This window comes from Psammomys obesus, unplaced genomic scaffold, assembly GCF_907164565.1.
Source record: "Psammomys obesus unplaced genomic scaffold, mPsaObe1.curated_primary_1811, whole genome shotgun sequence".
NCBI lineage: Eukaryota > Metazoa > Chordata > Mammalia > Rodentia > Muridae > Psammomys > Psammomys obesus.
The window spans coordinates 7,213,019-7,228,889 of NW_026596134.1; the positions used below are offsets into that span (position 1 = coordinate 7,213,019).

The 15,871-nt window shown below is 49.7% G+C and overlaps 1 protein-coding gene across 1 annotated transcript in view; it reads right to left on the reverse strand.

Moving 5' to 3' along the window:
* Nucleotides 1-15,578, reverse strand: part of Tunar (TCL1 upstream neural differentiation-associated RNA) — a 47,168-nt gene extending 31,590 nt beyond the window's left edge. Inside the window, exon 1 of the mRNA XM_055593012.1 lies at nt 15,225-15,578. Coding sequence (XP_055448987.1) covers nt 15,225-15,236 — 12 coding nt within the window. The 5' untranslated portion in view covers nt 15,237-15,578. The remainder of the gene's footprint in view (nt 1-15,224) is intronic.
* Nucleotides 15,579-15,871: the final 293 nt, after the last annotated feature.

Below are 15,871 nucleotides of genomic sequence, written 5' to 3' on the forward strand. Positions count from 1 at the left end.
TTCTTCTTCTTCTTCTTCTTCTTCTTCTTCTTCTTCTTCTTCTTCTTCTTCTTCTTCTTCTTCTTCTTTTCCAGTGTGGTTAGTAGGACTGTGTAGAGTATTTCCAGGGTGGACTAGGGAGATAAACCTGACTCTGTGTGTAAAGCTGTGAGGGCCTGAGTTCGGGTCTCCAGAATTCACATAAAGCTGGACACAATAGTGCTCATGGGTAATCCCAGTGTCTCTGTGGTGACATGGGAGGTGGAGACAGGAGAATCCCTCCAAGTTCAAGGCCAGCTAGCTTGGCACATACAACGGTGACTGTCAAGGGGTGGACCTTTTCAAGCAAGGTGGAAGGTGAGAACTGATATCTGAGATTATTTTCTGGCCTTTGCACACATGCCATGGCATGAGCCTGCCCAAATTCAGAGATACAAATACACATGCAATGTGAGCTCCTGGGACCATTGGCGCTCACAGCCTGGTTGACTTCCACTGGCATAACTGGTGAAGGGTGCATGGCCTGACGTTGGGGAGCCTGCCCGGAGACCAGCAACCAATAGCAGACTCGGAGATGGTGTGGAGGAACCTGATTGGTTGTCCAAAGCTATATAACGTGCTCTCTCTTCCAGAATAAACGAACCTCGCCTTCAGTTTGCATTCACCCGACTCTGGGTGTCTGAGTGATGACTCTGTGCCTCTCACCCTCTCTGCCTGAACCCCCTGTCCTCACCCACGGGCTGAACCCTTGAGAGGAGGACCAACAGTCTAAGAGTTAAAAATGAAAAAAAAAAAAAAAAAGAAAAACTGTCTCACAGCTGGGAATAAGTAGACCATGAGAGGCACAGTGAACACTATCCCTACTCCACAGGAGCAGGTGCCCATAAGAAGGCGGCAGGCTTATGAGGCTGTCACTGGTAACTTGACAAGGGGCAGCTTTGATCCACATTCCTGCCCCACTTCTTAGGAGCCAAGTGATCCGGGACAAACTCCCCAAGCGGTCTCAGCCTGTTTCCTCATTTGTCATCTTGGGCCATCGTGAATAGGTTGTGCAAACAAGGCTCATGACAGCAACCTAGCGAAGAGAGGGCAGAGTTCCTTCTAAACAAAACAAAACAAACAAACAAACAAACAAACAAAAAAAAAACCAACCAGGACTTTTCTTCAAGAAAGGACCCAAAGTCAAGATCACTTCCACATTTCTGGAGCTTGCTTCTGCTGTGTGTTTGTGATGAGGTTTTGCTATATCGCCTGGGCTGGCCTCAGACATGCAGCGATCACCTTGATTCAGCCTCTGCATGCTTGGGTTACTGTGCCTGGCTCAGCCTGCATCTCTTGACTCAGAGGTGGGTAACAGTCAGGGCTCTCACGCTGCCAGAGGCTGCTTTTCTTTCTAAGTCACAGGCTGGAGAATGCTGCTTCCCTACCACCCAGCCTTGGCCAGCTCCAGACATAGGCCAGCTCTTCTCATTGCTACCAGTGCCCAGACTTTAAGTTGACCTCCAGGAGGTCAACTTAGGAGACCTCCAGGCCTCCTAATGCTTTCAGTTCCCAGCACAAGTCCACAAACACAACTCCTCAGGTCTACAACCAAAGCCTTAGCCGGGGTAGAAACAACACCAGACAAAATGAAACAAGGACAGTGCCTGTTGACTAATTAACTTCACTAACTAATTAAAAATATTTTCTCTGGACAAATCCTAATATCAAGGTCTACCCAGTCCTTAAGTTATTTATCATATGGTAATGTTAAGATCATAGGCTGGGTTCTCAAGGGTGCTTACAGCCCAACAGCTGTCACCCAAAACCAGGAAGCAGTCCTGAGACAGAGGGCATGCCACCTCTGACTCTTCACGTCACACTTACAGCCCCATGAAGTAGCTCTCCCTACCACTGGGACCTAATGACTAGCCCCAGCTTTGTGTCATCCAGGCAGGTCACTTTGCTTCCTGTAAAGGAACCAATGTGTCCAGGGAGATTGAATGAGTCAGGAGGTCGTGGAGACGTAGGGCTAAAGGCTGCCACTGTGGCGTGGCTGCTATTTGACTATGCGTTCAAAGGAGAGACAGAAAGTCAAGGCTGAGTGAGATGGGTGATATAGGAGACAGAAGAACCCAGTGCTGGGGACAGAGGACACACTGATCTTCTTCAGATGAGTATCTGTTTACCATCCCACCCTCTCTCGTGCAAGCAGACTGTACTTACTGCTTTGAATTCTGCGAAATGCCAATTCCCTCTCAAAACTCCTCTGTTGCCTGCAACCATTTGTCTGTTGTTTTTTTCCTGTTTGTCTTTCTGGCACTGAGTCTCTGAGGACTGGGATCAGGCAGGCCCTGTGAAAGGCCTGGCACAGAGCAGCCAGGCAGTACAAAGCAGATTCGGGGAACATGAGGATCAGAACCTGACTTGTGTCTGTCTCCCAAGACTGGGAGATCCAGCAGAAGCACTGCTCTCTATTGCGTTTCAGGGAAATAAGAGAGAGGAACCATCAGGGCTTGCTTTCAGAGCATACACACATACATACACAGACATACACACATATACCACACACACACACACACACACACACACACACACACACTCACACACATGCTCACACACACATACATACACACACCTAGAAATTTTTTGTTTTTGAGACAGAGTTTCTCTACATAGCCTTGGCCATCCTGGATCAGGCTGGCCTTAAACTCATATCCATATGCTTCTGCTGAGATTAAAGGTATGTGCCATCACTGTCCCTCAAAGAAAATGTTTTAATACAACACATCAGAATATTACTCCTTGTATTAACTCATGTGTGTCACAAGACACATGCAATATAAAACATGAATGATTAACACACACACCGAAGGTTGACTATGAAGGCTAAAGTCTTCAGGACAATGAAAAGTACAGATGTGGCTGTAGGCCGAGGAAGAAGGCATGAAGAGCTGGGGTGAGCTCTCCATTTTAGCCAAAAATTATACTTCAGTCCTTTCGACACTACTCTAGTCAAACGATGGAACCTACCTGTTTCTTTTTTTTTTTTTCTTCCAATAACTGATGATTTGTTAATGACCGTATGTCAGGGGTGATGCCACATGGTTTCCAAGGCTTTCAGAAAAGATGAAGATCCTCAGTAGGCTTCCGTACCATGCCCCCAGCAATGAGCTGCACTTGGGATACACACGTGTCCCTCCTGCCGCTATGCTAAGGAACATGGAGTGGCCAGTGAGCGATGGAGGAGCGAGGCTCCCCATTCACATGCTGAATTCCCTAGCCCTCTCCTCCGGCTGTGCATCTCTTCCAAGTTCAGGTGCCAGGCCAGCGAACGAGGTTGTCTTCCAGATGGTTCCAGCTCCAGCCTCCATCTGAGTGCAATTTCTCATGAGACCCTAGCAAGAACTACCTACCTATCTGAACAAAATGGACAAAATTACTGGAGGCAAAAACCACTCTTTGGAGACAGTTTGCAGGCAGAAATAAATACTCCCTCAACCCTAGTTCTTGAGGAAAGAACTCTAAAAAAGTACCTAAGTACTGTGTCAGTAGGGTCTCATCCTAGTTTCATTTCTGTTGCTGTGACAAATACCCCAAGAACAAGAAATTTCGAGGAGAAACGGCTTATCTAAGTTACAATTTCACACCGGAGCCCATCATTTCAATGAAATCAAGGCAGAAACTCAAGTCATATCATATCCAATCAATAGCAAAGAGAGAATAAACACATCCTTGCTTGCTTGCTCTCAGCTATCCTTCTCCTCTCTCACATTGCTCTGGACACCACACCTAAGGAATAGTGCCGCCTACAGTGGGCTAGGTATTTCTATGTTAATTAACAATCAAGACAGTTCTCCAAAGACATACCGGTAGACCAACCTGATCTAGGTAATTCCTCATGAAGACTCTTTAATCGGGTGACTCTAGGCTGTGTTAGGCTGATAGTTAATTCACCACAGATCTGAACCCACGGTAAGCAGCTGGATAGAAAGCCTACACCTCTCATCAATTGCTTCTATTGTGCCATTTGCTGAAGAGAAAACAGTGCTTGCAACGGTCCAAGAACCAGAGAGTGAGAGGGTGAAGCTGGACTTAAATCCAGATCTGTGCAAAGCGCCAGTTTTCCTCCTGAGAACAGCTTCAGGCAACAGGTGTGGAGCCTGGAGTGGCTGTGACAGCGTGAAGAATCTTGCTGGGGAACTGTCACTTCAGATGTGGGATTTCAGGCAGAGGAACCATCAGCCAAGTGGAAGGGAATCTAGGAAGTGGCCAGGTCCTTACCCAGAAAAACAAGCTTAAGAAAAAAATACTCAAAAGGTCCTTTTTTGTTTTCTTTCTTCATTAAAAAAAAAAAAAATGAGACAGGGTCTTATGTATCCTAGGCTGCCTTTAAACTCACTCTAGCTGTGGATGACCTTGAATTACCAATCCTTCTGCCTCTGCCTCCCAAATGCTGATACCGCAATCAAGTTCCATCATGTCCAGCTAAAACTATCTTAACCATAACCACCCCAAAAGCCTGCCCAGCACATATTTTTTTTTCTTACAATTGCCTTACTACCCTTAATTCTCTTTCAGTTTCCACTATTTGGGTTTTAATGACTCTGTTCCCCTTTCTTTAAAACAGGAATCAATACAGTTGATAACCCGACACCATTCAGAACCAGATAGTTCACTTCTGCACAGAACTGCAGTAACTGATGGGCTCACCAAGATTATTTACTCAATACAAGGATTGGCCAAGTTCTCTCTCTCTCTCTCTCTCTCTCTCTCTCTCTCTCTCTCTCTCTCTCTCCATGCACTAAAGGATGGATCTGAGAAGGTGCAGGGCATCACAGAGAGCCTGGTCACCCAGCTAAGATGCTTTTGAAGCCTAGCACCCTTCACTCAGCCGCACTGGGGGGGGGGGGCAGCAACTGTTAAAGGTATGAATCATATTTGTTGCAGGTACTAAGGACCCAGGGAACAGAACTGAGAGGAGAAGGGTAGCCTCTGAGGGTGATGCCTAGAGATAATTCAGGCAGACCTTGGAGATAGGCGTAGGGGCTCTGACACCCCAGAACCTGGTGGTACATCCTGAGACACCCTGCCTCCAGAGCTCCAGCACAGCGCAAACCCATCTCTTCACAGACACGGGAATTCTGCCAGCTGGCTCCACTTAGATAACTGGCTGCTGAACCCCCCCCCCCCCCCCCGCCTTTGCTTGCATTAAAGATACACACAAGCTTCGGAAACCAAGGAGCAAAATAAGGGGCTGGAGAACCAACTTCCATAAGGAAGGAAAGAAATGGGACTCGCATCCCCTGTACCTGTGGGCAGCATGGCCATGTAAGCATGGCTGCCTATTTCAAGTGGAGACAAGCCAGCTCTGAGACCCAGCCAACCTCCACACCCATGGTGGCCTCGGAATGACTGGGTCTGCTCATAGTCATAGTCCCTTTGTGACTTTGGGCTGTTTTTTCCCATCTCTGGTCTTTCGTTTGTTAACCTATAAGGGGTCTGTGGGTGACGAAGGCTATGTTCCTTTCTCCAGGTCCACAGCAGTGGCGGGAACCTTTGGAGGCCACCTCTTCATATGCCTGTTACTCTTGGCATGGCAAGCTCACCACCCTGTCTTGAGGCCTCTCTGCCAGGGCCACCATCCCCAGAAAATACCAAGTAGCTTGTCCACTGGTTAGGAGGGGAGACTTTTGGGTGAGGACGATGCAACCACCTGTGACCCCGGGATGCAATCCTCCCTGTCCTGTCTCTCCAACCAACTCAGCATATATAAATCACTCGCCACACAATAGTTTTACTTCAAATCAAGTGCTCACTTAGTGGCTGCAGACACTGACCCTCTCTTCCCACTCATCATGGCTGCTGCCAGGGCAAAGCTCTGAGATGCTGGTGCCCTGGATTCTCTCAGCGGTGGATGTGGGTCTGGGAGGCTGTTTCCAGGCCAGAAGCATCCTGAATGCATTTGCAAAGACACGGGGAGCCCCACGGCTCAGTGAATCAAGGCTGGGACACTGCCCACTCCATTTCCTGTTGGCCAGTGTCCATAAGAGCTGGGCAGCCAGGGCTGCAGCCAGCGTCTACCTGGCTTTCCCTGCAAAGCCCAGCAAGGTCAGCGGAGCCAGGGTCTGGGCAGCAGGACCTTCCTGGAAGATCAGCCAATGGGAACAAATGGTGCAAATGGGGGAGCAGTGCTGTTGGTCACCCCCGACCGTCAAGTTCATTCCTGCGCAAAGGTTTTTCTTCAGCGTTCCACACCTTTGGTGCTCTGTGCTTAGGTTTATAGACTGTCAAGGACCAGGAACACCAGGCACTGTTTCAAAACCCACACTCTTACTCAAAGACCTCCCATGGCTCCCTGTCACCTATAAGAGAGGCAACACCCTTACCCTGGCATTCCAGACCTGGTCCCATCAGTCCAGGACTGGCCCAGCCTTGTGTGACCTTGACCCAACTCTATAGCAAACAGTAGCACTGGCTGCACCCCTGGCCCTCGGGTCTCACTGCTTTCATTCATACATTCCCACCAACGGGAAATGCCCTCCCCCCTTCCTCTCTGCTTGACAAAGCCCAGCTCCTCTCTCATCCTCCCCAGACAATGTGTGCTCTTCCTCTCTGCCCTCTCTGGGCATGGCAGCCCCTCTAGTTAGCTACATGTAATTACATATCAGGTTTCTCCAAACTGTCCCAGAGTTGATTGAAAGGGGACATCACCTCATTTACCTCCATTCTGCTTCTGGCCTCTCAGCACAAGCAGGGACCATGTGACTTCCCCAATTGGTAGCCCAGAGGAGAGCCTTGCTACCCCAAGGCTCCACCCATGCTGGGCGTGTCCACAGAGGGCTCTGATTTGACATACCACAGAGACACTCCTGCTTCCTTAGGCACCACAGCAGCAGCCAGGGCACAGAACCAGGCCCTTGCCTGACTCTAAAGAAAACAGAATTCTGTCCAACCATAGAGAATAAAATTGTGTCATTTGCATGAAAATGGATGGAACGGATATCATTACGTTAAGAAAAACAAGTCAGACTCAGAAAGACAAATAATACATGATCTTTTCCTATGTGGAATCTAGATTTAAATGCATTTCCGTGAATATGTGCATATGCACACACACCCACACACACAGACACCCACACCATCAAAGTAGAAATGAGAATAACATGAGGGGAGGTAGGATGAAGTGGAAAGAAGAAAGGGACAAGAGAAGGAGCTGGAATAAGAATATGAACAGACTACACTGTGTACACCTATGAAAATTTCATAATAAAATCTGTCACCATGCACAGTAAGTCAATACTGATTAAGGGGCTTGGGCAATAGCTCAGTCATGCTGAGCAGGCATGAGGACCAGAGCGTAGAACCCCAGCACCCACATAAAAAGCCAGGGGTGGTGGGAGCGTTGGGAAGCAGAGACAGGTAGATCCCTAGTGCTCACTGGCCAGCCGGGACAGCCTAATGAGCAAGCCCCAGGTCCCACATGAGAGAAATATGTCCCCAAACACAAGGTGAGCCGCTTCTGAAGAATGATACCTCTGACCCCACTCTCACGTGTGCACACCTGCAGCTGCGTGCGCGCGCGCGCACACACACACACACACACACACACACACACACATACACACACACACACGGAATAAACTAACGAAGTTTTTTTTTTTAAGTCAAGGAAAAGCATGTGCATTAGGTGGGGGGGGGGATGGCAGTGTCATAAGTGTCTGTGGCCTTCTTGGAGGATACCACGCTGCTGGGTGGGGAGGCTGGCTTCCAGGGACCAAACCCTAGTTCTACGAGATAGCCACATGTTCTCTTCCAAAGACCCCATTTTCCCAACCACAACCTCAGCTCATTTTTGAGTTGAGTCTCTGAGATAGTCACCAAGTGATAAGTCTGGGTGTGTCTTGTTCAACCAAGGCAACAGAAGGGTCCCTGGGGATAAACAGAACAGGGGAGCTAGTTCTTGGTTGGAAAAGATGAAATAAAGTCAGAGGAACTCTGCTGACCTGCATGAAAGCAAGAGTTAAAATTTCCAGGGCCCATGATGGTGGGAGTAGCAAAGTGACCTGTTTGAGTAGAAAGGTGGGCAAAGAGGGGGCCTCTAGGGTCTCAGGCAGCTCAAGAGACAGCCCAAGAAAGACAGTCTATTTCTAGAAACTCTTTCTGAAAGATACCTCCAGAGCCACACTGGCAACCCAGCCCTTGTAGCGATGAGTCATCCCGTAACGCCATGCCGGAAATTAGAGAGCCACTTTGAAGTCAGCTTCTGCCGGGATAGTGAGCCGGAAGCTGAGGCTCATCCCAGAGGTGCATGAGAAAAGGTTCTGATTTTCAAACAGTGAGGCAGACGACAGCAGCTCCTGCCAGATGACCTCACCCCCGGGTCTCAGAGGGCAAAGGCCCATGGTTCCACCTGGGTAAACAGGAGGATGGATGGATGGCCACAAGGCCAGAGTGGCTAGAGAGGAGTGGGAGAGCAGGTGAGACCCAGGGACAGATGACGCAGAGCCCTACAGGGACACAGCGGGTGCTGGCCCTCCGTGAGGGAGACATGAGTCCACTGGGTGTCCCACAGAAACAAACCATAGCGGGCAGAGGAAGCAGAGAAGGTGGCGCAGAGGAAGCCAGTGCTAGCATGGTTAAGGTATGGTGGAGAGTGGAGTGGGGACATTTTCCAGCATGGGAGGTGTCCTAGGAGGAGCATTCAAGAATGATCGCTAGCGATCACATTCATGACAGGCAGCAGCCTGGAATTTCATGGTGCCCGAGAAGACATGGACCAGGAAAGCTTGTTAGAACCACAGAGTTGGGGCTGCTCCCTCAGACACCCTGATTCAGAAGATGTGCAACACTCCAAATAAGTCTGTGTTTTGATGAGCACTCCATAGCCCACACAGACTGGGTACCTGGTCACATTTGGAAAATAACACTGGGTAACAGCCTCCCGGCCTAGACAGCTACAGAAGCCAATAGGGAACACAGGTAGGATATTGGCTTGGCCCTAGGTACCTAGGGAAGGGAAGAGAGAAGGGCTAACAAGCACATCCCTAACTCTCACCCATCTTCATCCAGCCTGCTTCCAGTCCCCATGGAGGCAGCTTCCCTGACAAAGTCATCTAGGCTTTGGACAGCTTCCCTGACAGAGACAAGGGTAATGTCCCAGGCCTGCAGGGGGGCAGTAGTGGTATACACACACACACACACACACACACACACACACACACACACTGAAGTTGTATCTCATCTACTACAGTAGCCTTGGCATTGAGCAGCCAACTCATTGCAAAGCCGCTGACAATTGCCGTGTGTCTGAGAGGAGGAAGATGGTGAGGTCCAGTTAGCAGTACTGGAGTGGGACACGTGGCTGGTGAAGGAGATGGTGCCAGACATGCACAGATGGACACAGATGGGCACAGGCTCCAGGAGCTGCCACAGGGGTGTCCTCAAGTAGGCCTGAAGCAGCACCCAGCCACAGGGACTTTCTGGTGAGAGGTGACAGTGACAGAGGAACAACCCCCAGCTCTCCTTTTCAGAAAGCGGGTGGATTTTTTCCCACTCCCTGCTTTTCAGAACGGAAAGCCCAGGATATCAGTTTTCTGCTTCTATGTCCAGATTTTAGCACTGCAGAGCGGGGCTTACTATTTGAGAATTATTTCAAAGAGAGAGCAGAAGGGAAGGCCCTACACTCACAAATCATTTTAAGCTCACATGTGATGCTTCACTTAAAATACTGCACATTTGCTTTACTTAAAAATCTGAGAGCTGTCGTTTTTCGATCATTAAAAGACAACGATCATCATTATCACCCACTTTCTGAATTAAAGAAGTCAAAGAACCCCGTGTGGGAGGAGACATGTCAAGGCCAATCTGAACTCTACTGGCTTCTCTGCGACTGGAGGTGTGTGGCATCGGTGAGATCCCCAGATTGCACTAGCAAATCCAGGCTGAGAATCGGGGGCTGACTGGAAAATGCTTTGGGCATTCTCTGTTTGCTTCTTCACTTCCTAATGCTAAATGAAGCGCACCCGGCAGCTCATGGCAGATCAGATTAATAAGAAACAAAACCCACTAGGAATCCACTGACCCTCACGGACACCACCCTCTGCCCTTGAGTTTCAGGCTTCTGTCACATCAGTGCATCAAGCACTAATACACACCTCTCTAACGAGCGGGGCCGGAGCAGGTGCAGGCTTTGGCCCCAGAAAACCACCAATATCTGTCTTAAACCATACACAGACAACACACGACCGTCTAGAAGGGCTTAGCTGAATGAATCCTGTGGAAGTGAACATTAAATCAAATCAACTTAACGGGTCCTGGGTAATTCCCAGCCTCCACACACTCTGCTGTCTCTGTCTCTTTCTACTTTTTAACAGCCATACATACTAAAAATCTCATGGGGGCTCCCAGGCTCCCATCTGTTCTCTCAAAGTTTGGACTCTCTATGTCTCCCAGGGAGCAAACATTGGGAATCCTCACTTACCCAATAAAAACTCCATGCTGAACGCCAGGAGGCTGCTGGTATTTTACGGGTCAGAGATGAATTACCATCAAGTTTTCTAACTCATTCTGTTGGCTCCCTACATATCCCCATGAATCACCACCCATCATGAAACTTAAGGCTTTTGGCACCAGAATGGCTTGGCAGTTTGAGGAGGTGGAAGGGGGGAGGGGTTCTGTTTGTTAAGACATCACTAGGAAGACATAGGTGAAGCTGACATCAAAACTGGCTGCTCAACTGCTGGAGAAAATAACCAGGCTGTTTTCATTCCTAGATTGTAAAGCCACGTAGCCAGCTACCATGTGTTCTAGGGACCTCTCTTGAGTCTCCATAAATCGAGGGCTGCAGATGGGACCTGGCAGTCTTGGGTCCTGGGGAGGGCTGATCAGAAGAAGTTGTGCAAACTCGACAACAAAGAACACCAGGTGCCTAGCCTGGTTGAGCTTCCAAGGCCATCTTAGCCATCTACCCCACTGCCACCTCACGCTCTTCGGAACCCACACTCCCTCCGTCCCTCTGCACTGGGGGTGAACTTTATTTATCCCCTGCCTGTGCTGATTGGAAGGATTAACTCGCTGGCATCCCAGGGAGGAGGAGAAACTGACCTTTGAAAGTTTCTGTTATGTAACTTTTGTTCTGTGTCCCTTGTCAGCAGGTATGGGTTTGCATTGCCTTCAAAAGGGACTTGGGTGTCATCCTGCCCACCACTTCCCACAGAACCCCACGGGCATGTGGGACCTGACGGAGTTATTTTCACTTTCCCCAAAGAACAGCTAACGTCGACCTTTTTAAGGTTACCCTTAGCTTAGTTCTGACTCTCTTTGGGGACACATATATTTGCCATCATTCAGGTTAAAAGAAACCTGATGTCCCTTTTATTTTTATAAAGTACAATTCAGAAGTCTATCAATAGCTGAATCACTCCATATGGTCTCCACGTCAAACCTTACGTGCTTTTTTTAGTACAGTGGTATTATTTAAAACTTTGGGAAGAAGGACACTCTGGGGTTAGCAGACGGCTGCAGCACCAGAGGACAAAAGCTAGTGTGAGGTGGCTTCTCGCAGTGTGCTGAGCACCACACCAGGTTGTGCCATTTTGATACCTCCGTAAGCTGAAGACTCATCAGCCCTCTGAGCCCAGCTTCTGCGTCCAGCACACAAGGTGGACAATGCCTGCTCTGTAAAGGGGAAAGGTGTTTAAGGTCTGCCTGCTACTTCCTCTCACTCTATGTGAAAATGACTTCAACAGGAAGCCTAGACCCCAGGCGACATGCTACCTACCTACATGATGCAGGGTTGACTGGCTTCACAAAGATGCTGGCAGAAACACCAAGCCACCAAGCCACCATGCCACCAAGCCACGGAGCCTCACCTCTTTGAAGCTTCCAGGGAGTTCAGGGCTCTAATTAAGTACTTTCCATTTTCAAAACAAATGCAAACAGTAATTACAATCTTCCCTCCTTACCTTCCAGGAATAGCCTGGGAGCGAGGCAAAATCCCCAAGTCTCTTGACTTTGAAGCTCTGCAGCTCGGACTTCATGTTCTCCCTACCCCACTGACCCAAATTACATAACCCTTCTTGTGTCTCCTGCCACATGAGTACCAGAGAGTCACGGTTCATTCCAGTGTTCTCAGATGTGTTCCAGGGAACCTGGCATGCATCTTTCAGGATGGTAGTTCCATCATCATGCACTCAGGGCACTAAGGCTTCACTTAAGCTAACGAAATGCATCTTTTAAAGTGACTAGGTCTTCATTGTTTGTATGGATGTCTAATTGAACGTGTTATGTAACTCGAGTGCACACAGCATTCTGGATCTATTAATAACCGGCTGTAGCCAAACTCTAAGGATTCTTCGAGTTTAGAGTTGAAGGACATCATCTGTTACTAACCATGCAAACTTATATACAAACATACAGCCCCATCATACAGAGCTGAGCCCGGACCTAAAGAGTGGGAATAAACTGCCCCATGCTACAAAGCCAAGTTAATAGGAAGATAAATGCTGGTTTCTTGGCCTCTTCCTTTTCTTGTACACCATGATGTGATCTGCCCACACAAGCATCTTCCGTGGCAATCAGAGTAGAGTGGAACACCTCAGAGATCTTACAGTCCTGAGCACTCCTCACCAGCAAAGAAACCAATGGCCTCACTCGCAATTGGATAGGGTAAGCCCACAAAGGAATCACCTTCATGTATTCATTTCTAGACCATAATATCCCCCTGCCCTCCCACAGAAATCCAGGCACCTCAGACACATTTTAACCAGAGTCCAGCCTAGGAACTGAGTGTGTGGCTTTTGAGAAGTTCTAGAAAGGAAGTAGGTTTAGCTGAGAAAGGAAGACTATTCTGCATTGGCCATTTTCATGGCGTTGTGCATGTGTGCATAGGGAAAAGCACAAAAGCTGTGAGAAAAATTGATGAGTTGAAAATTAAATATCAGAACGGGGATCATTGGTATGTTGTGTAATCCAGTTTCGGGTGCTAGCGGTATGATATACGATCCAAAAATCGTTATTTCATAATTATGTTGTCATCTCCAGGAGTAACTTAATGAAGATCGTTTCTCTGCATTCATTTTTATTCAGACTGTACCCGTTAATCATGAGGACCCAAAACACACAATGCTGGGAGATTAATACCACCGCCAAGAAGCATTGGTTTCCCTTCACAGACCCCATGAGCATGTCAAAAATAAAGAAAGCTTCTCCCTTGTTTTGTGACTTTCAAATAGCCACCAAACCCTGCGAGGTGCTGAGTTTCTCGGAAAGGGTGGCACGTGCCCATTTGCTTTGGGATTCAGAGCTGCTTTAAAAGGTTCATTAATCTACATCTTTAAAAGTCTGATGACAACCCATTAATGGCCCATAGGTCAACTTGATGCATTTAGCTCTAATAACAGCCCCAATTGGCCACCCTTATAGTCACAGCCTCTCTGAATGCCCTCAGTCGACTCCACCTGTCACTAACACAAGCAGCAGAGGGTTGAGGTGTGAGACAAACCATTGCCGAGTGTAGCTGCATCGATGGCTCTGGCTGGGATTCACTTAGAAACGTAACTGACTCTTTTCAGAGGGCAGCAAGGCTTGTGGGCCATGCTGCTTCCCAGCCCACTGTGTGTCAAGGTGATGCATGGAAGTCTAGCAATTCTTAGGGACCAATGTCCTGGCTCCAATTGAGATGACATAACCCAATTGAGATTGCATTACCTGAGTCTGGCATCTGGGGACCTTTTGTAGCCACCATGTTTTCACCCAATAAATAATCCACTGAGGCAGGGAGGGGTATCACCTCCTTTGGTTGAACCTGGCTCTCACTGATCTTTCAGCGCTGAGTCCTCTTCTTGGAGATCAATAATGTATTCAGTCTATATATGTCTATGACTGATGGGACCCCAGTACCCTAGCTCAAGCATGCAAGCCATTAGTTCTCATACTCACAGAGTCCTGGAGCTGGGAAAGATCTGACATATCACCCAACTCAACTCCAATACTTCTACTAACATAGACATTGAAGTCCCTGTGGCAAAAGGTCTTCCCTTGCTCAGCACCATCACTTTCCGGATGGTGTAGACACTCAGCCCCTTAAACAAATGCTCAGACAAGGACCGAACAATTTCTCATGGCCTCCTTGATTAGGATTACCTACACTTTGGCAAAGAGTCACCGGCTGCCCATCAGGGAAGTGGAGCAAGGAGGGAGCCTCACATATCAAAGTCCATCCCTCTCCCTCTCTGCTAAGAAGTGTGAAGTTTTGCTGACACACAGAGAGATGGCGACTGAGTCAGGACCCAGGTGGCCCTCACCTTATGGCCATTTGGAATCAGCCCCCAGCCTCTGTGAAGTGACTATCTCTAATATTTGCACAAGCCAGCCCAGGTGGTGCTAATGGGTCTCACCGGGGGAAAAGGCTGATGGTGCCATGTGAGGCTGAACTTGGTGGAGGCACACGACACAGAAGGGGACACCTGGGAGTCACTGAAACCCTTCACCACACTTCAAGAGCCCTGGAAAACAGAGCCTGGAAAGAAAGCACAAGGGAAACGCATCGGCACCCCAACCCTCCCAAGTAAACTAGGATGAGGCTTCACAGTTAGAGCACACATTAGGATTGGCAGCGTTAGATGGAGGAGTGAATGAAAAATACATTCTACTAGCAATTTATTCCCTCTCCGCCGTCACTGGCAGGAGTATTTACACACACACACACACACACACACACACACACACACACACACACACACGCACGCACGCAGTGGCTCTTGAGATGGAAGCAGCTAGCGAGGAGACCAGGCAGGCGTGTTTGTGACCAAAGGACCAGTTTGATGGGGTGATGAGCACCTTGATTACCACCTCGTGACCTTGATTAACACCTTCAGTCTCTCTGGGCCTCAGTTTCCTCGTCTGAAATGCGGAGAAGGGGAATCCTACTTCCTTGGAGCGGTTTGGAGACACACCACCCAGAAATACGTGGGCACCCACCGAACATCATGGTCCCCCAGGTGACTACGTCCGAATGCAGGTGGCACACCTTAGATGCACATCTAGACCAAACAGGTCTGTCGCCCGCCTGCGTGTCAAGCCCACTGCTGTCTCCCAGATGGCCCAGGAAAACACTGCTTCTTGAAGGCACCTAGGCAGTTCAGAAGCCAGGTAGGGTTTGGGGACAGATTCCAGGCACTGGGTAGCGGTTAGAGAGGGGGATCGGAGGTACCCTCCTAGCCCTGTGAAGGGTCTTTGTTCCCGAGGCGAAGGGCCTGGCTTACCGAGAAGAGCATCCGGAGGCAGGTGGGGGGCGCGCAGGGCACGCAGTAGAGCCACAGCCCGGCCCGGGCCCGGGGCGCGGGAGCTGGAGGAAGGCGAGGAGGAGAGAGAGGTGGGTTCCTGCCTCATTCTCCCAGGCAGCGCAGACCCACTGGCCGCCTCCGGCTAAGGCTGGCGCCCGGGCACCAGAGACCGATCATGCCGCTCATGTCCCCGTCAACGGCTGGCGAGGTGTGCGCGCGGTCGGGTTGTCTGCAGGCGATACCCAGGGGCTCTTCATGCCCCGCGCCTGGGCTCGGCGGGAAGATCTCGGAGGGCAGCAGCACCCGGAAAAAGGAGAGAGAGAGAGAGAGAAAGCGTGAGAGCGCACCGAGCTGCGCCCCGCGGGGCCGGGGGCGGGCAGCACCCGGCGCCCCACCCACCGCGCTCGGCGCCCCGTGCCGCCGCGCACCCGCCGGGCAGCCGAGCCCCAGAAACTTTAGCACATGGCCGGTCCGTCGGCCGCTGTGGCCCGAGCCGCCCCGCTGGTGGCGTAGTCCCCGCCCCGGCCCCAGATCGCAGCTTACCGGCGGCCACCGCAACCGCTGCGGAGGGTCGCCCACCTTGGCCGTGAGGACAGTGGTGCGCACCAGAGGGGGAGGAGGGAGAG